We start from the raw sequence: 21,737 nt of genomic DNA on the forward strand, positions 1-21,737 counted from the left end.
TCCACCTCAGGGGAAAGGAAACAAACAGGTCAAAATTATGATTGAAATTAAAATTAAACTGTACCTAGTTCACGAACACTGCACATCTATCTCCCAAATAAAATGCCATGGAAGAATTCCAGTTGTGAGATGTTTGTATTAGAAACAGAAGGGTGCTTATTCAGCAATTAACAACCCATCATAATCTAATGCCAGTCACTTTAGCAAAACTCTTCTTCCACCAGTGCTGCTTCTATAAAGCAGAGCTGACAGGAAGAAAGGGCTAGCACAAGCTTTTCCATAACTGCTTTTATATGGGAAAACTTATGAAACATATAGAATCAATCTACCTACTTTTTTTTTGTTGTTTAAAGGAACAATGATTTTGGCAGGTAATGACTTACAACGAGGAAAATACTGAAATACTTTAAGATATGAGAATCCATCAAGAGTAAGTTGGGAGAGAAGCAAGCAAAGAAAATCTATGTAAAAGGACTCATGCTCCTTTGATTAAGGTTTCAAGGAATCAAAGTCATATTCTGTCAGGAGTTCCCTATACCAAACTGCATTGGAGTACTGGTAAGACAACAAAAAATATAGATAATTTTCCTGTTCACATAAATAAGATATTTCACCTCTTGCATGTGGCTAGTAAGAACACACCTGTACAATTTGCTAAAAATTTTTGTAATGTAGATATGATCTCCGACTAAGCTTCAAATATTACAGTATGCAGCTTCAGAAAAGAATTCAAACATCACATTTAGAAAAATATCCAAATATGCTAGGAGAAAGGGAACAATGTTAACATAGTCTCAACAAAGCAGAGCAAGGCTAAAATGACAAGTAATGAAGGAGCAGCAGTAGGAGTTCTCTACTGAGGCACACATGGGTTTTTTTCATTATTACAATTTCTTTCTATTAGTATTAGTTGGAAGGGAGCAAACACCTTTTTTTTTTTTTGCATGAGGAACAGTACTTACTCGCTCTTTCTCTTGCACTTTTTGTGTTGAAGACAGACAATGGGTTGTAATGGTTGAGAGAAGGTTCAAGGAATGCTACTGGAATGGCTGCTGCAAGAGACGCTAAGCACTCACCAAGTGCAGGACGCTGTCTGTATATGAGAGACACTAAAAATTACCTGAGAGGAAAAGTCTTTCACTAGGCTTTCAGTGTCTAGTATGCATTATAAAGCAGCATTAACATTTATTGATGATTTACTTTATCTTTTTAATACATTAGGAACTATTTGACAATTTCAAAACATTGTATTTCTCACATGAACAAAATTACTGGAAATTACAGTGGTGTAAGAAACAGTTTTTCAAAAACACAGCCTCCACCAAGTATTGTATATTAAAGGTAAACTGCTCCACAGTGCAACTGTGCGACTACAAACTATAGAAAACATTTCTAGAATATGCACAAAGAATAGATTAGTAATTGCACAGTCTTATTATACCATTGGTTTCTTAAACAAGGAGCAAATGCTTATAATCAATAGGAATGTTTTGGCAATAGTACCCTTTTTCAAGATTTCTTTCCTTGTCTGTATATGTATATATTTCTTTTGCTTCAAGCATTATACCATTTACATAGTCAAATGATGAGTAACACTACTGCTACTTATTGAAGACTGATTTAATGACTTAATGGCATTCTATGTAGTGTGTTCTGAAAGGGGCAATTCTTCATTCCCCCACACAACCTTCCCCTGTTCCTATTTTTCTGCTCTGTGCTAGCACTGAAACTCAGATAGCATCTTGATAAGCTGGATGAAGGAACTGGTTCAGCTAAAAATAAACCTCACCATAAAAACAAAACTAACCAAGCCAAACCAACAGCAACAAAACATACTCATCATCTGGCTGCATAAACACTATTTATGGGAAAAAAAGAAAGAGGTGGAAATGTACAGATGAAGGTGAAAGAGATGCTGAGACAGTCCCTTTCAGCATAAGACCAGACTCACATTGGCTTAAAACTAAAGCTAAGGTACTCGTTTGAAGTTCTGAAGCACTGTTTGTTTATACAAAATGCCTTAGAGATTTTGATATGCTTGACATACAGATTGGATAAAGATAGCACACACCTTTCATCCTTTGAAGCTCCATGATTTCGCTGGAATAGACATGGACCTGTTGAAGCAGGTCCAGAGGAGGGCCACGAAGATGATCAGAGGGATGGAAAACCTCTCCTATGAGGAAAGGCTGAGAGAGTTGGGGTTGTTCAGTCAGGATAGGAGAAGGCTCCGGGGAGACCTTCTTGCAGCCTTTCAGTACTTAAAGGGGGCTTATAAGAAAGATGGGACAAACCTTTTAACAGGGCCTGTTGCGATAGGACAAGGGTAATGGTTTTAAACTAAAAGACGGTAGATTTAGACTAGATGTAAGGAACAAACTGTTTATGATGAGGATGGTTAAACACTGGAACAGGTTGCCCAGAGAGGTGGTAGATGCCCCATCCCTGGAAACATTCAACGTCAAGTTGGACGGGGCTCTGAGCAACCTGATCTAGTTGAAGATGCCCCTGCTCATTGCATGGGGGTTGGACTAGATGACCTTTAAAGGTCCCTTCCAACCCAAACTGTTCTATGATTCTATGATTGCTCAACTTCCAGGAATAACAACAATCTTTTCAAGATTCCTTCAAAGCCTTCCTCATTGTATGACCTAAAGTCAAAGATTGTGACTCATCTACTACCTCATCTTCAACTACCTATGTCAATTTTTATTTCATAAGCATGCTGAAATGTGAAGAGATACGCAACTATATACCCTCCAACTTCTTTTGTTGCAGGAGAAACAAAAGAAATTGGCAAAAGTAATGGCCTTACAGAATTGAAAAACATTATAAAAAAGGATTTTTGTTCACTCGGGTATTTCATGTAACATGATTCACACAATACTACTCTATTTCAAGGGTGAATGCTCATTCATTCTCTGTACAGAATTACTACAGTGTACTGTTGTTTTACTGCCATTGAAGAAATGGAAAATGCAGGAATCAATTACCACAAAATTAAAAAGAAACTACGTGCTCCACCTATATATCTATGTCATTTTCCTTACATTCTGACCATCCATATAGCGTACATTTTGCAATAGAATACATGATGCATTAGTATCACAGATAGCAAGCACAGAATATTTCATTAGAAAACAGATTTTTGATAATGTTAGAATTCCTACTATATTTTAGAGCACAGCAATGTTCTCTTCCAATTTAAATTGTAATGAAAGATGCAATATTATATATATATATATATAGGACATTTCATAAGTTTTCCTAAAAAGGGAACTTTATTACATCTTTGCCTTCTGTTGGATCAAGAAAGAAAAACTTGGTGTGCGTATACTTATATCTGTACACAAACACATATTAAAAAGTAATTTGAAAAGACTAACATCAAATGCACTGAGGCTATTTAATCACAATGACAATGTCATAATGCATACTCATCTTTCTATATGAAAGGAGTATACCAAGAAGCTGAAAGAACAGGTGAACAATTACATAACAATATTTGTGTAAGTACACCGATATTTTCTGTCATATGGAAGTCCCAAATATGAGAAACCATGGAAAAGCCTATAATTTCAGAGGACAGAAATTAGAAAAAATAAAACAAATTTCAGAGCAGATAGATAGTCACTGACATAAAAAGCAAATAATGTAAAATACATCACTCAGGGAACTGAGTGGTTCAATAGAATTAATGGAGTAAAAGGTACTTCAAGAAAAGCCAAATTAACCCTTTAGACAAATTATGTTAAGAAGACAACTTTGGAAATGTGTTTCTATGAACTAACCAGGAAAAGACCAAGACACCATAAAGGGACATACAACTTTTAGCTACTGGGTATGAAAAGGGAGTTTTCAACCCCAAATTTAGGACCTAAATTTCTGATGCAGTGAATGAAAAGAAATGGGTACCTGGGTATAGAATTCATAGTCAGAATGCCTATCGTAATAATGCTACACTTGCCAGCAGAACATCAGGGCTCAAAGGAGTCAAGGACTACTGCATTTTGCATCCAGTCCTCAGCACTTAGGAACCAGAGAGACATTTAGAGAAGAAAGGTCCGCAGAGAAATCTGAAACATCTCCAACATCCTAAACGAGCTAAACATTCAAGGCTCAGAGGTGACCTTATTGCAGTCTACAACTAACTGAAGGGAGGTTGTAGTGGAGTGGGAGTCGGCCTCTTCTCCTAGGCTACTAGAGATAGGACAAGAGGACATAGCCTCAAGCTTCACCAGGGGAGGTTCAGGTTGGACATTAGGAAGAATGTCTTCTCAGAAAGGGTCATTAGACATTGGAACGGGCTGCCTAGGGAGGTGGTGGAGTCATCATCTCTGGATGTGTTTAAGAAAAGACTGGACATGGCACTTAGTGCCATGTTCTAGTTGACATGGTGGTGTCAGGGCAATGGTTGGACTCTATGATCCCAGAGGTCTCTTCCAACTTGATTGATTCTGTGATTCTTTGTACAAAGGATAAAACCCTTGACAATGAAAGTTTCTCACAACAAGGCAGCAGCAGCAATCCAACCTAGTATTAGTTCTGAGACCCAGCAGCCAGGAGTCTTGTAGAATCAGCTGAACTATTTCAGCCATGAAAAGTGATATTCACCTATGAAAAGTGAACTATGACTTATCCTGCAATGGAAGGTAAAACTTCTTAATGTCCCTGCCAAAATTCACTAGGAGAAAAACTGCACTTTGCTCTTAAGTCTGAGCATTGTTTAACTTGAATAACTGTTCAAGTCAGTTCAATCATTCACTTCTAAGTTTGCTGAAATATTGAGCAGTGTGTTTGAAATCCTACCTCCCACCTAGACACTGATGTCTTCCTACAGCCTTAATTTAAAAGCCTGAGTGAGTCTAGTGAAAACGAAACTAAATGAAATGCACAGTTGGAAACCACTGAAAGTCTTAGGAGACTGATTCATTTCCTTGGATATATCTGATCTGATCACTCTTCCCTTCTAAGACAACTGCAACAGGAAAAGATGATGCTGCTAATATCAGCATTTAACGTAACTGCCCAGTGCTTATAGCTTTTGACATTCAAGTGTAGGCCTGTGCTGTGAGCTCTTCTCATTGAAAGGCAACTCAAATGCAATCACCTTTTATTTCCTGTGAGAAGACCCTGACGACTAGTTAGAGCAGCGGTAAGGCACTTCCTATTTTGTCTATCAGATCCGTGTCAAAAAGTATTTAAGATTTTCAAGCCCAGAAAGAGAAGAAAGAAAGAGTATAGCTTTGTAATTTAGTGATGGACGTATAAATGACTGAATGGGGACATACACAAGAATGAGCTGGTGCACGTATGCACATGCATGCAGAGTGGGAGGAAAGAGACAGTCTGTCCACCAGGCTGCTCTTGCATTTTGTGTGAAAGAATTACGGAATGAACTCTGGAAGGAAGGAAGTGGAGACCTACTAGGCAAAGCCTCTCCTAACTAGACTACAGAGCTGTATTTCCTCCAGTTTAGTCTCTCTCTCAGGCCCTGTGGAACTTAAACTTTTCATTATAAGAAAGATAACGAAAAGTGCCTAATCTAAAGCCTTAGGAAGATAAAGAAGCGTTATGATTACCTTGGCTCCTATCTTGTGACAGACAGACCAACAACTAGGGTTCTGTTTTCTGAAGCAGCAGATCCAGATTTGAGCCTCTTTTAATGGAAAAGGAACTAAAATCCAGGGCTTGGAATGTATCATAGTAACTAGATGCTTAAAGGAATTGTAGACCCTACTCTTTTTAAAATGCAAGTAGCTGGTAATGTGGTTCCCTTTGTAGCGTTAAATGCTGTCAGAATGCTCTACATATGCTCAGGATTTTATGCTCAGGACAACTGTTCTGAGAACTCTGTATAGACTTAGGTATGAGACACAGTCTACTTAGTACTCAGCCTACTTACCACAGCAACATGCAGTAGCCAAACTTTGAGAACCTTAATGGCAACCCATGGAAAAATTTAGGTTTCCCTATGGGAAAAACAAACTCCCTGCAGATACTCTGCCATATGCAGGATAAATTGTTTACTTTTATTGAGCTTTGGGTTAGGTTTTCTTTTGAGTGGAATTGAACTCTAAGAGATAGGCAACTACATTGCAGCTAAAGTGTATTTTAAACATGCTCACACTGTTTCAGATTCACCTTTCATTCAAACTGCTTTATTACCTAAATAACACACTCATAAAGAAGACAAAATTTTACATGCTGAGTTTTTCACTCAATACCTTTCTACATAGATGTTCTTCCCAGTCCCAAGGGAATAGAGGCTACAAAGAATTCTGTAACACGAAACCTGTACATCACCCACTAGACAAAAAGAAGAAGGAGATTATCCGTATTTATTCAACTAAAGACCATTTTCCAAATATTAAACGTCTGTGTTACGCAATCTGATAAACGGTGCTTAAAACTTTTAGCACATGTATCACTGAACATTCTAAGCTGTCAGTACTCCACATGCTATTTATCTTCAATTTCTCTGATACCTGGTCTGTCATCTACATTCATTCCAAAACCTAACAGATCATCAGAACATTCCAAGAGGCCAGCAGATACTTGCTAATAAGATATTGCACATTATCACACCTGCAGAGTACAATTTTAAGCTAAACCACTTCAGTCTATGTGTCTAACCTCTAGGAACATCATCTAAAGGCTCCCCACCTTTTTTAAAGGAAGTCTTTTCATGGCTATCAATCTTTTAATCATCTTCTGCTTTGGAACTGTGGTCACCCAAATACATAAAAAATTTTGGAACAGCATATTGCTGAATCTCAAGGAGGCATTTTAGTAATTTTAAACTAAATGACGCTAAAAATAAGGAAAACTGAAATTAAAAGAACTAAAGCGGTTTTCAAATGTAAGAAAAAAAACCACAAGGAATTAATAAGTTGTCTCCTTTAATCTAATGAAGTAAAAATATGTAACAAAAATAAGCATAATTTAATTTTCTGTAGGAAACTAGTCTCATCCACACAGTTGGTAGGAGAGCACTTAAGGAGAAATTTTAATTTCTCTCCCTCAATGTTTGGAGAAATATTGTACGTAATTAACTTGAAACTTACTGAGTATTCTTTTTAAACATGCAATAGAAATGCTAATTTCAGATTTAATGCTGGAAACGTGCGTGTTACTGAACACAGAATTTCATCCTTTGAATTCATGTAATTATTACTAAAAAGCATTTGTATTATTATAACACAATAAATTTCAAAAATAAAATAAGACTTACGAAGTAAATCAATTCCAAACTGATACTGTGAAATATGCTCAAAAATTGATGTCAAGATCGGTAACAATGCAACCGTAGTATAATTGATATTCTGTGAAACACCCTTGATTTGTGTTCGTGAATGTGTAAATTTTCCAAGTTTAAGATTTTCTGAAGTTTTTTCCAGGTCTTCAGCTGCATTTTCAAAAAAGGCACGCAATCCAGCTTTAACAAGCTCAGATCCTGATTTCATAACAGTTCTGAAAAACAATAAGAGAAAAATATTAACTTCACATTGATCTTTAAAAGTTGTATAGATATATATGTACATCTTAGTTACACTCTATCAGGCTTTGAAGATACACACATGTATCAGTGAACTTTACATTATGAACTGAAAAGGATAGTTACATCTACATAGCAGTATAAGCAACAATTAGTTTGGAGTATTTCATACAAAATAATAACAACAAAGAACTTGTTTCCTTAATCTTGTCTTTCCAGTTTTTGTGATCTGCTTCCAAATAAGATAATGCCTTCTCAGCAAATGTCATATGTGGTGAGAAAGTTCCTTCGTACAATATGCTTAAGAAAAATAACGCTTAAACACTAAATTTTTATGGGAGCCACAGTAACTAGGTACTCAACTCAAGATACATGCTTACCTATCTTCAAAACACCCTAAATCTAGAAAGTGCAACTGCCGTACCAGCATCACAGTCCCATTCCTTAATTTTTCTGCACTCTTCTCCAACCCCTTAATGAAGCTTTTCAGTGTTGTTATTCACAATGAGTTAGTTCATTGTCAGGCTGCTGTATAACATAACCAGGCCAGAAAACAGCTCAAATTAGAAAACTATCCTGGCCCGTGTTTTAATCACCATAAGCATTTCAATGGTAAACAGTAAAAGTTAGCAAATGTAACTATGCCCATACATTAATACATTCGGCATACTTCTAATGCCAAATCTTCCAATATGCACTAAATTGTCTCAGTATCTACAGCTATCAATACTTGCAGTTCCAAAGTTTGTGTCACTTATATCTCCCAATAAAGTCTTCAAATGCCCTTGCAAAGGATGACAAAAGTTTTCAATGTTTTAATGACAGACATTGAAAAATGTAGATGAAACCCTTTAGACGAAATCTGCTAATATAGAGGTCAATATCTGAATTATTGATACTGCTAATATCATTAATTACAAATAAGGAATAAAAAATACAGAAACAATCCAACTGCTTCTGAAAAGCTCTGCGACACCTATGTAGTTTGTAGTTAGTCCAAATTTTGCAAGCTTACCGTGTATCAAGTGACTGAGCTAAGATGTGCAGGCAGTTCACCATCGTAGCAGAATCACTGCCTGGTTAGAAACAGATACTATAAGAGCACAATAGTACAGAAAATGTAGGATAATCGAATGATCCAAAATGTCATTACTGGAGATGCACAGGTTAAACAAGACATGACATAAGTGTCCCACCTGAGGTCACTGAAGGGAGAGTTAGGTCTGTTTCTAGAACTAACTTTCAATTTCTTAAGTCCATTTCCATAGAAGAACTAAAAAGAATAACTAGTGTCGACTTACAGCTCATTTTCATCACTTGACCCTGCAACATTCTGAATTTTGTATCTTGTAGTACCTACATTTCTTTTATAATTTTCTTACCAATACCTTTGAAAAAGGTATGTTATTTTTCCCTACATCCTCCTAGGCTATTGAGAAATTAATCTATTGGGTTCAACAGTTGGATAACAAAAATCAAAACAATTAGTGTAAGATGACTTTTGAAAAGTTAAAAGTAACTGCAAAAGCATGAGAATTTTTAAAGGAGTCTGAAAATCCTAGAAGTTGCTATTTCTTCCTGCTCCAACACTTAACATATTCTATTAACTCTTAGCTTCAGAGCCATGTTCAATGCACTCACTAATTGTACTGGAAGTTTATGCATCATTTTGCAGATTTTTGTCTATAGCTTGTGAAAAGCTTCAGATAAGATAGAAGCAATGGTTATACATTCTTTATATTTTTTAGCTTATCAAGATCTTTCTTAACAACTTACCAAAAAGTGAGATCCTATGTCTAACAAGAGCAGCTAGTTTGAAGAACAGGCTAAAGCAGAAAATAACAGAAAGAGCAAGACAAGATAAGACAAAGATTAAAGATTTATTTAGAGTATGAGGTAAAGAGTAGTAGCAATATGAAAGAGAAAACAACATAGTTCCTGGAAAGTGTATTTTGAATCCTACATGACGATAACAGTCAAATAACTGCATTAAGCAGAACAAATTTTTGAAGCTTCTGAATTCTCTCATTTTCTAAGCTTCACTACTTCAGAGTTGACTTGAAATGTGAAACTTTCTTTTGATTACAATGGTTTCCAGCAATTGCATATTATATGGTTGAGTCATTCTTTATGGCTATTATTTCTGAATAAGAAATTTTTTTTGTCATAACAAGAAAAACTGAGTAACATTTTAGTGTTTAACTTGGCATTCTGCAGGAAATGAACATTACAAATCCTCATATTATTTAAAACAATTTGCAAAGATATCCTTTGTAAATAAATAAATCTGTGTTTAGCCACTGCTGATGATAAGATGAATCCTGAAATACATACAGACTAGAAGAGCTTCTGGAAAGTATGTCAGAAACTTGCATATCTAATCTATCTGTCAAAATAATAGGATAATTAAGAGAAAGGAAAAACCACCAACTCTAAAGATTAAAGGGGATACTTTAACTTCTAAAAACAAAGACAGCTAGGCAGACTTGTTTATCATCTGTGCTATACTTTACAAATGGAATTAGGATGTAACAAACTGAAGCAAATATACCTTAGGAATTGGTATGGTCTCTTACTAACAACAGATTGTCATTGTCATCTTCACAATAGTATGGAAATACTCTACTTCCTCTAAGATGATAATAACTGATAGTCACTTTTCTCAATGAAGAACAGACAAAAAATTATAAGATATTTCTGAATTTATAATAGCAGATATGCAGCCTAGACATCTAACTTGTGCCATGTGCCTTTGTAAAGGAGTTTTGTACAACCCTAGTAAGCATCTTTCTAGCTTTATTAAGCTGACTTGACTGACTTCAGGGAAGTAATAGGAGTATGCAGAAAGGAAGCATGAAAGTGAAATTAAATGAAATGAAACATCCATCCTCCTGAACCTGAGCTGACTTCCCCAACTACTGGAGGACTCTCTTGCACATTGTACATAACATATCTGAAAGCTCAGTAAAGCACAATCTTAGGGACTTAACACTCAATCTTATGGGCAACTGCTATATAAGGACTACCACCCACCAAGAAGATGAAAACCAAAGGGTAATAATAATTTAGAGAAATGCAAAAAACCATTGGAAGATAAACTGAAGAATGGAATCCAGGAAGTTCAATGCTAGACCTGACCTTATGTAACAACGAGTAAGTAACCTTTAATTTCAGATTTTACATCCATTCTTCCATTGGAAAAAGTAGTCAACTCTGGTCAACATAGTGAAGGAAAGCATAAGAAATTTGAGAAACTGACAGTTAAAGTAAGAAAGCATGAGAGTAAAATACAGTTTGAAAGATTATGATACAAAATTTCCCAAAGAAAATAACCAGTAGCACACCTTTAAGGGGGAGAAAGAAATTGGCAATAAAAATATTAGATGGCAGTCATAGCTAAAAACAAATTAAATATTAATTTTTAAATGTTAATTGCATAAAAATGAAATTCATATTTTTATAAAGGCAACACATCATAAATTAAAAGGCAACTGTCTCTTTTTAATTGAGTTTTCCAGAATAACTTTCAGTCAAATGGCTGATTCTAACCAAATCTGAAACAGTACAGACATATAAATATTATTAAATTCCAGCAATTTTTGTGCGGGGGCAGAAGTAATTTTATAGAGAAGGGAGAATCTATAACTACCCCTAAAAAGCTGCATAATGGTATTTTCACATTTTGTGATAGCTGAAAATTTATATGTGAGACCATTTAAATGACTGAACATGGGATAAACTTCAAGCAGAAACTCCCATCAACAATGAAACACAAACTCATCAGAAACTAAGTTTTATTAGTTCTATTGGTCACAGAATCATTTATTAATGTTTTTGATGTTATCATTCACAATTATATACTGCAATATATATAATTAGTATATATACTTAATTATTTAATTATATATTGAAGAATACTAAAGTGCGGAATTCTATTCACTCACTGCCATTCTGATATAGAATAAACTATTCACTTTCTACCTGAGGAAACTGAGCTTTTGAACTCTTACTCTTTAATCTAAGAAGAGACCTTTAATTATCTATATAGAACCCTCCTGTGTATATCTTAATTTTTTACTTACCTTGCTACCATTTCCTTTTCCTTATTTGATGCATATCCACTGCTACTGAGTGTTTTTGTTGGAGAAGACAGGAAGTAGAGGCAGTGATTTGTAAAGTACTGATCAACTAATGGTAAAAGAACCTGAGAAATACAGATACAAAATGTATTTTTCACAGACCACAATGGCAAATGTAGCAACAATGCTCTGATTGGTCAAAGTTCATTCAAAGAATTTTAGAAGTTCTGTAACAGTTGTATTTTCTCATTTCAGACACAAAGTCATATAAATTAAAACCTTAAGTCTTACAATTTTACTTAAAAGTTACGTAAATAATAAACAGTTACACAGATCTACCTATTTTGGATCTAATATTGCAGGCTTACTCTTCTCACATTCAACAGTGATAAATATCACTGAACTAAGAGTACCCTTCCCCTCCACTATTTACGTAACTGTCCAGTACAGATATAAAGGGAGAGGGCTTTTTTTTTAAGATCCTAAATTGAATCCTCAATGTTCCTTACTTCAAAAAACTGATTAGTGACAACATTTTTCTTCTTAGGTACACAAATGTGTATGACATTACTATGCATAGGAATGCTTCCTGTTAATTAAATGATACTACGCACTTCCGTGATACACTGAGGCAAAAATTTTCAGAAATAATTCATATGTTCAGCAAGAGTATCTAATTTCATGTAATAAATAAGCTGCCTTTTAATTTCTATGTTCCTTCTCATGTAGAACCAGATATATTGAAATATTTTGAAATATTTGAATTCAGCAAATAATTGAAATATTTTTGAAGATACATTGAAATATTTGTTAACAACATTTAATTTATTACTTACCATGAAAAAAATGGGAAAGATATAATTCTATTACCTGAAAAGCTGTCTAACATTATAAATTCCCATGTTCTGTATAATGGAACGTATATGTACATTACTTGAAATACTAAATCACTCACTTTGGCAAAGAATTTTATTTCTTGGTCATGTGGAGATTTTTCAGTTTTTCCACTGGTTACAATGGCTTCTGCAAGGATACAATCAAGGCAGACAGGAATAAGAAGTTGTCTAATAAAAAATAACACAATAGCTCTTTCATATAACCTTGCAAACTTAGTTTTGCTGAAATAAAAATAAAACAGCAGATACAGTTTAGCTAGTTACAGATGTCTAAGAATTCAATCTGCAAATTAAAAGACAGAATTTAAGTTTATTAAATGCCATAAAAATAGTGGTCGCTACAAATTTAAACATATCAACAAAATTTTTAAATATTCATTTTAATTATTTTCAAAATAAAATCTGCAGCTTACCCAAATGCGCAATAAACTCTTGAGCAGAATCAACATATTTTAAAATTTTCTTCAGAAACTTAAAGGCAAACCTCTTTTCCATGGATGAAGCATCCAACTCCATGTCATTCAGACCCCTGTTTTAGAAAGCATTAAGATAAACAGCATTGATGATGACAGTAGTACAAACGATGACCATAGTATGAAGCATTCCATTCCTTATTATCTTTTAATTATGGTAAATTTTCATAAGAAGGAGAAAATGACCTTCCATAGCAACTCTTAGGTATCAACTACATAGCAAGAAATGTTAAAATCAGTTCATGTTTCTCTAAGAGGTAAAATAGCTTTGGTTAAAATATCCAAAATATATGTATTTTACGATAAGAACTTCAGAGATCTACTGCACAAATGAAGCCATAGTACTTTTTAATCTAACAAAGCAATGCATTGGCCACTCAATTTCTACTACTGGCAGATTAAAGTGTCAAATGTTTAGGAAGTCAGCAATTACAGCTTTACAAAATCAGTCTAAGTACTACACTTCATTTCTTTATTCACTATTAAACTTCATTTTTGTCCTTGAATTTTATGAAAGACTGAAGTAAAAATGCCTGAAGCTACTAAATGAAAACCTAAGTGCAAGTAACAAACAATTGTACTATTCAAAGTATTTGAAAAATGTCAACACTATGCAATACTTTCTAGAGGCATGTATTATTTATTCTTTGAGATAAATTCATGACCTACACCATGAGTGGTATGCAAGATATAAGGAGGAAGGGGAATAAATATAAGAGGAATAAAAACATGTGTGATTGGCTGTGCCTAGATTTAAAATATTAGATTTTATTTTAGCCACAAATGAAACCTACCTCACTGAAATTCTAAAATTCTGTAGGATCACAGAAAAATTTAGATTGGAAAGAACCTCTGAAAGTCATCTGATCCAAGTCACATCTCAAAGCAAAGCCAAATCCAAAGTTAGATCAGGTTGCTCAGAACCTTGTCCAATAATGTACTGAGTATCTTCAAGGATCGAAATCTCATAATGACTCTGGAGAGCCTACTATAATGTTTGATCACCCTCACTGTGAAAAAATAAGGGTGAAATATTTTCATATATCTAACTGGAATTTCTCTTGTAACAACTTGTTACTTTTGAGGACATAGTGTTTGACCTTGCATAAAGTAGTTGAAGAGAGTGGCAAAATCCCATTGTAGCCTTCTGTTTTAATACTGAAAAAATCTAGCCTCTCCTCAGAGCCTTTCCTGGCATGACATGCATGCCAATCCCTGAAGCATCTTGGTGGCCCTGCACTTGATTGACTCTTTTGTCAATTTCTTCCTTGGCACTGGTGAACCAAAAACTGGACAAGATACCCCCGATAAAGTCTCATGATCGAAGAATGGAAGGGGAAAAAATCACCTCCATCAACGTGCAGACTACACTTACTAATACAGCCTAATATGCAGTCAGTCTTCATCATCACAAGGACACATTCCTGATTCACGTTCAACTTGCAGAACTCAAAGTGCTTTTCCGTATAGATGCTGTCAGGCTCAGTTTCCCTGTTCTGGGGTTTATTCCATCTCAGGTACAGGACTTTGCATTTACCTTCACTCAACCTCACAAGAATTCTCTCAGCCCATTTCTCTAGCCCATCAAAGTTCCTCTGAAAGGCAGCCAAACTCTCCAATTTATTGCTAAGGTTCATTTCATAAAATTGCTAAGGATGCATTCTGTCCCATCTTCCAGGATCTGAACAGGGATTTTTTTTCTTTTTCTTTTTGAAGTCACATAACTCTATAGTTCTGTTTTCAAAAATACTTGTTTTTACAAGTCAGTAATTCTTTCTTCTTCATTTCCTTGAGGTTTTCTTGTACATTTGTTTAGTTTGCAACTTCTTAATAGTCTCTTTATTCCAACATTAAGAGGACTAAACTATACTTGAGATTTTCAATTGATAGATCATGGCCTACAAGGAGGACATATAACTGGCTTGCCAAGTGAGGAAGTAAATGAGTAACATTAACGGAAACCTCTGGTTACCCATAACGGCTACTTCATTTTCTTCTGTACAGACTCTTCAAATAGTAGTAGATAGGAAGACTCTCCCTTTATCGATCAGAGAAAATGACCTGGCTAAAGAAGATGCAGAGACTACAGAGGAGTTGAACAGTGTGTCTGAGGTAGCGAAAAAGTGAGGAACTGGTAGTTTGTGTCACTGAGGCAAAAGCAAGAAAGCAGGAAAGTTGCTGGACTCACTGTTGTGGTATGGAGGAAATGCTCATTTGTCCTGAGATTCCTTAGGCCTGGTGTAGGAGTAAATTAGGGAGAATAAATGGAAGATTAGACTAACAGTTGAAAAACAGTTATGAGGTGAATCCAAGGAAAAAAGTAATTCTGTGGGAGAAGGCTGATGCAGCAGAAATTTTAACAACAAAAACATCTAATACTAAAGTGTATGTTCTTGACCATGTCAGAACATGGGTAAGAGGAGAGGAATGGTTATAGTCTGGGGGAACAGAACCAAGGAACCAAGGAATACATTCCAATCTCATTTTACATATAAACATAAAAGGACTCTAACCTCCCATATTCATTTAAAAAAAAAAAAGAATAAAAAATTCTGTTTGAAGAGTCCTAGTTTATATACTTTTCTGACCTCCTATTAATTGATATATCATGTGTAATCAAATGATTTGGTATGTATTAACAGCTACCTATGGTTGACAGGCATCTCCTGCTGCCTCCCTCTCACAGAGGATAATGCAACTAAGTATTTATCTGTATTTTCAGTGAGATCACTGTAAATATTCCCTTTTTGTGTTTATAGTAAGTCATGGTTGCTAAGAGATTACATGTACTTTCCTAAATATTGAAAGACATAGGTAGTTCTGTTAAATAACAAAGGTGACATCAATAGAACTTGTAGAGGTTTAAAGATGCTTAATGAAATACCATGGTGTTTCTAACACAGACTTGGAGTAAGGCCTGAGAGATTTATCTGTATGCCACAAACACCCAAAAGTGCTTCAAAAGTGTTCTCAACAAAGAAAGAGGAGCAAAAATCAGAACAGAGGCAGATGGTATATGTAAAGTACACACACTTTGTGCTGCCTATATGTTTCCAATTATAAATAATTCACATGTTCTAATGATTAGTCCAATGCTTTTAAGAATGACATTCTGGAAATGTGATAATTGCAATCAGTACTTCAAAAGATTTTATATATACTTAAAAATATTCACATAGTCATCTGAAGAAAACACTAAGAAGAGGATAATCTTGATTCACCCTGATACAGAGAATTAGTGCAAACTCTTTGCTCATATACTATATAGAGTCTGAACAGGCTTTTTCAAGTTGACTTGTCCCATTAGTTAACACTGAAAACATTGTTTTCCTAACCTGAATAGATGCAGCCGCAAAGAGATATTAAAACTAATATTTGAGCAATTCCATTGATGTTTCAAAGGACCATTCATCTGCAGGAACTAAACCTGCTTTTCTTATCCAATGGGTCTAAAGCAATTACAGAGGCTATAAAAATGTTTGGTGGCACACCTACATTTTGGTTTCAGGTTGAAAGCCTACATATGTGGCAGAAGGGAATTTTTCTCTGTAGTAATGCAGAAAAGTATATTTAGAGCTGTCTTCTAATATCTTAAGAAATGTTATTAATTGTTGAAGCCAATAAAGTTATCTTTTGCAGATGCTAATAATAAATTTGTATAAATTTCTGATTGTATACTTTCATTAGAGACACAGACTTGAAAAGCAGAAATAAATGAAAACAAGTAAGATCTGACTCTATGCATGTACAGAAAAATTCATTAATGAATATAGTTTAGTTTACAAAAATGCTTAATGCTAGTAAAATCGCAGTTTCCTACGTCCTCAGGTGTTTCACATACAATAAAAGATTATAGTTATATGGGGAACACCACTTGTGACCAGACGCCAACTGGATTTAACTCCATTCACCACAACTCTTTGGGCCCAGCCAGCCAGCCAGTTTTTTTTGCCCAGTGAAGTGTACACCTGTCCAAGCCATGAGCAGCCAGTTTCTCCAGGAGAATGCTGTGGGAAATGGTGTCAAAGGCCTTACTGAAGTCTAGGTAGACAACATCCACAGCCTTTCCCTCATCCACTAGGCAGGTCACCTTCTCATAGAAGGAGATCAGGTTACTCAAGCAGGACCAGCCTTTCATAAACCCATGTTGACTGGGCCTGATCGCCTGCTTGTCCTGTATGTGCCCCATGATGGCACTCAAGATGATCTGCTCCATAATCTTCCCTGGCACCGAGGGCAGACTGACAGGCCTGTAGTTCCCTGGATCCTCCTTCCGACCCTTCTTGTAGATGGGTGTCACATTTGCTGACCTCCAGTCAACTGGGACCTCCCCCTTAGTCAGGACTGCTGATAAATGATGGAAAGTGGCTTGGTGAACACTTCCACCAGCTCCCTCAGTACCGTTGGGTGGATCCCATGCAGCCCCATAGACTTGTGTGTGTCTAAGTGGCATAGCAGGTCACTAACCATTTCCCCTTGGATTATGGAGGCTTCATTCTGCTCCCTGTCCCTGTCCTCCAGCTCACAGGGCTGGGTACCCGGAGAACAACTAATCTTACTACTAAAGGCTGAGGCAAAGGAGGCATTAAGTACTTCAGCCTTTTCCTCATCCTTTGTCACAATGTTTCCCCTCACATCCAATAAAGGATGGAGATTTTCCTCAGCCCTCTTCTTGTTGCTAATGTATTTATAGAAACTTTTAAAATTGTCTTTTACAGTAGAAGCCAGATTAAGTTCTAGTTATAGTATAGTAACTCAGAATTACATCATATAAAGCTAAAAATGTAGTATGATAAGTTATTTTAATTTCACTGACAGTGTAAGTTTCCACAGGCCAGCTTATTTCCAGACACAACAATTCAAGTTAGAGTACAACTGATGAAGTCTGCACTTCTCCCCGAGCAGAAGTTAAGGATGAAATGCCCATAAAACAGCCCCTTTGTCTTACTGCTTCACAGAACTCAAACCAACATTTTTAAGAACTGGATTAAAAAGCACTTTTACATAGATGTGTTTCAGTATCAGACCTCAGATTTATTTTCCCATGATCGTTACTGACACTGCTGACTGCTAATTTAGCATTTTTGAACCATCTGCTTGTTTAATTACATAACTGTTGCATTTTGTATTTACTATATTAAAAATTTTACCTGTCTACACTGTTCAGAAGGGTCCTTCTGAACATAAAAATAACAAGGGCTCTGATTTACAGAAGATATGCCAGATGGTAATTATGTTAATAACTAACAGACTGCAGTGAGATAAGGACAATCATCATGGTCTGTGGACTGAATGTAAGCAAGTATCTCATAAAAATGTGCAACTTACCGAGATATGACTATACCACTGACTTGAAGGAATTTAAACAGCTCTTGTGCTTTTTCACGATCCCGTGATTTCTCCTTGGCTGTCAATGTGTCGTAAGGTACCAATAAAGGATGACTGCCTCCACCTTTAGTAAGTTGAAAGAACTGTAAGTTTTTCTACTGTAAGATTTATTTTGGTTCAAGTACAAAAAGAAACTATTCAGTTTTGATTGTCTTGCACTCTCTTCTTTCAGACTGTTTCTCCTCACTCATTTTCCTTGCCTTTTTTGTGTGGTTCACAGCATTCTGGCTTACCTTTGCTTTCCAACTCCATTTTCTTCTTTTTGGCCCATATATTATGGTAGTTTTCTGCCATTACCTCAACCATTCCCTACATTACCATCAGAAAAAAACAAGATGCAAAATTAAAAGGTGACAATTAAAAATTCTGTAATTCTACATAATTTTACAGTCTTGAGTAAAGCCTACACTCTTGCGGTAAAGAAACATCACAGTTCAGTGTCATTTCTACATTCAGCTGTTCTTCGAAGTCAGCACAGACACAGGATACACATATATAGTAGAAATCTCTTCTTTAAATACGTAAATAATATGGCATGCTTCTTTCTACAACAGCATATCACAACCACAGTCACAAATATACTCATAAAACCTGATAAAATTCAACTCATTAATAATAAAAACCCAAATCTATTAATTCTTTTCAGCACAACATATGTAAAACACAAATACAAACCTGAAGCTCCCTAGAAAGCACCACATTAGAGAGATCAAGTGGCGCCGGGCTATACCCATTTCCCTGTGGGGAAAAAAGAGAATTATTTTCTGATAAAAGTATTTCAGATAAAAGAATCAAATATTCAACTACAACATCTCTGTAGCTGATCTGATTAGAGTAACACCATTCACATTTTTAAACTTTCCTGTAGAAACTGTGTTCACCTTTTGTTTGCAATGTGCTGAAGATACACAGGGTGATTAGCAGAATACATCTGCTGATGTGGAGATAAGGTTACTGCAGATACTTAGATCTCTCTATTTGCAACAGATGGCAAACTGCTAAGAACTGTGTTGTTCAGCTTAAGAGAGCAGAGCAATCATGAGGCATACAAGATGTGTCTTCAAAACACAACAGAACAGTGTGGCAACAGCCTGAATGAACAATATACTAAAGACAAGACATCACAACAAAAAGTTAAAATAGGTTATCGTCTCGTGGAATTTACAGACTAAGAAAAAGGAGGTGTGTAATATATTTACGCAGTCTTTAAATGTTTGAAGTATGAAAGATCCAGTGCAACAAAACTATTAGGCACATGTTAAATGTGAACGGTCACATATAAATCAGTAATTTCAATAACGTACTGAAGTTAAACATGTGCTGAAATCCTCTACTCATGTCTTTATCATGCATCTTCTTGGGCAAGAAGACCCAACTGCAGAACTGGTTCAACTGGCTGGAAGCAGAGATGCCAGAGACAAGGACTCTCTGTAAGGGAGTGAAGTTTGCTGAAGAGGTAAGAAATGCTGAAGTATTGCCTCCTTACAGTGCTCAGGGGCCACTTTTGGTAAGCAAAACTGGTTCTGGGGAATGAACTCAACACAGGCTTAAAATGCCTCACGCTGATGCTCACAGGATCAGTGCTGGTGCAAGTGTATACAAGGAATCAGCTTGTGACACATCTTTGCACACGCCTTGCAGAACTGCTTATGGAGGTAGGACTCTGCCCAATGCATTGCTCATTAAATCTCACTATATTTAAGCACAAATGTGTGTTTCATTCACTTCAAGGGGTACAATAAAAATTCCCCAACACTTGTTGTAGTTTTAAACAGCTTTCCCCTCTCCAAGACACAGACATATTGAGCAGCAGTATCAACATGCTATTACAAAAAACTACAAATGATAAAAATAGTCTATATCACATCAAAATGCTAGATACTATGCAATTACCTGCAAATTTTGCCTTTAGATTTAACAAAAAGTATTAAATGCACAATCTTATTTGTCAGTCATAGTTATAATCTTGACAAAAGCCCATTTCAGGCTCTTTTGTTTGACCAAAACCGAAAAATACTAGATTTACTTATTATAAAATAAAAGGCTTTAAATACCCTACCTTGTATTATTTGAATGACTATATGAAAACTCTCTTTGGGTCTTCTGAGAAAATTAATAGATATGGTCTCTGACAACCTTATTGTCTTAAAAGTTGTCTTTTTGCAATCCTCTCTTTAGTGTTACTGCACAGTTTTTATTATAGTGACGTGACTTCCAATCTCAGAACTCTAACATGAAAAGTTTCTTTTCATTAAAAAGAATATAAAATTAACATAATTTTGTATAATTTTGTAGTAAATTAACAAACAAGCCTTTTGCTTTCTAAATTTAAGCAATTCCACCTTACCTGGCTAGACTGAGATATGCTGCGGAGCTTTTCATTTTCACGCTGATGTATTATTGCTTCTCCGCCTTCCTTGGTCCTTTCTAGGCTCCACCCCATGGCCAACATGGTTTTCAGTGATTCTCTGGCAGGCCAACGATAAATTTCCTTTTCCTTTGAAGAAAATAATGTAAAATTTCTCTGTATTTAGCAAGTAGCAAGAACTCAATAAAAATATTCTGTCCTTCTTTATAAATTGTCACATGCCACAAAAGTAAACAAAATTTGTATGTTATATCTGAAGACACAATATAGTTCTGTTTACATGAGAAAGAAGCTTTAAATACTTACAATTTTTTTTGTTTTATTCTTAGTGGCATTTATTGCTGGGATATGTGTTAGAAACTAACATCACTCAAGTGAGCTCTGGAGCAATAATGTGGTTTGTATCTGGAAATTTATTCTTTGATTCCTCGAGCCCAAAATAATAAAAAATTGATGGCACTACAAGTGATATGAAATTAGTTAGGCAAGTATGTACATTTGAACGCATCAGCACATAAGGCCTTTATTTAGCCTTCCTCCATTTATATCCATTCACGGATAGAGAACATTACTGATCTATACACCTCTTCATATAAATACTGCCATTGATAAAAAACTTGGGAACAACCTGTATTCCAACACTCCTGGGAAAAGTAAAGGTGTTACAGAAACTCTGAGAAGTTGTGGCAAAGAAAATTCTGAGTATGTCATACTAAGACTTCTCAAATCAACCTAATAGAAGTATTTCAGTTCTTACCATAAATAAGAATTTTTATGACAGTTACTTAACATGACAGTTTTTGTGGGAAGACCTGATTTTTAGGTTCAAGAGTTCTAATCTGAGACGATTCAGAAAATGCTCTTTGAACTGCTTTAATAACAACTCAACGAACAATTCTTCAGCTCCTCTCCAAAGATTTCAAAGCAATTTATAAACCTTGCGAAATCAAAACTTTTGAATTCCTCTTGATTTTTGTCATCTCCATTTTCTGAACAGGAAAAGTGTGGTAAAGAGAGACAAATATAATTGACTTA

General features: G+C 35.5%; 1 protein-coding gene across 2 annotated transcripts in view; it reads right to left on the reverse strand.

Moving 5' to 3' along the window:
- RYR3 (ryanodine receptor 3) overlaps positions 1 to 21,737 on the reverse strand; it is a 255,747-nt gene that overhangs the window by 62,202 nt on the left and 171,808 nt on the right. For both annotated transcript variants that reach the window (XM_068397601.1, XM_068397600.1), the window contains exons 54-65: positions 20,682 to 20,831; positions 19,010 to 19,072; positions 18,568 to 18,643; positions 18,275 to 18,398; positions 12,887 to 13,002; positions 12,533 to 12,600; positions 11,581 to 11,702; positions 9,275 to 9,324; positions 8,514 to 8,574; positions 7,235 to 7,473; positions 6,228 to 6,309; positions 963 to 1,093 (exon numbers count right to left, since the gene is read on the reverse strand). In XM_068397601.1, the coding sequence (XP_068253702.1) occupies positions 963 to 1,093; positions 6,228 to 6,309; positions 7,235 to 7,473; positions 8,514 to 8,574; positions 9,275 to 9,324; positions 11,581 to 11,702; positions 12,533 to 12,600; positions 12,887 to 13,002; positions 18,275 to 18,398; positions 18,568 to 18,643; positions 19,010 to 19,072; positions 20,682 to 20,831 (1,282 nt within the window). The remainder of the gene's footprint in view (positions 1 to 962; positions 1,094 to 6,227; positions 6,310 to 7,234; positions 7,474 to 8,513; positions 8,575 to 9,274; positions 9,325 to 11,580; positions 11,703 to 12,532; positions 12,601 to 12,886; positions 13,003 to 18,274; positions 18,399 to 18,567; positions 18,644 to 19,009; positions 19,073 to 20,681; positions 20,832 to 21,737) is intronic.

The sequence above is a fragment of the Nyctibius grandis genome, chromosome 4 (genome assembly GCF_013368605.1).
Source record: "Nyctibius grandis isolate bNycGra1 chromosome 4, bNycGra1.pri, whole genome shotgun sequence".
In the NCBI taxonomy this organism is placed as follows: Eukaryota; Metazoa; Chordata; class Aves; order Nyctibiiformes; family Nyctibiidae; genus Nyctibius; species Nyctibius grandis.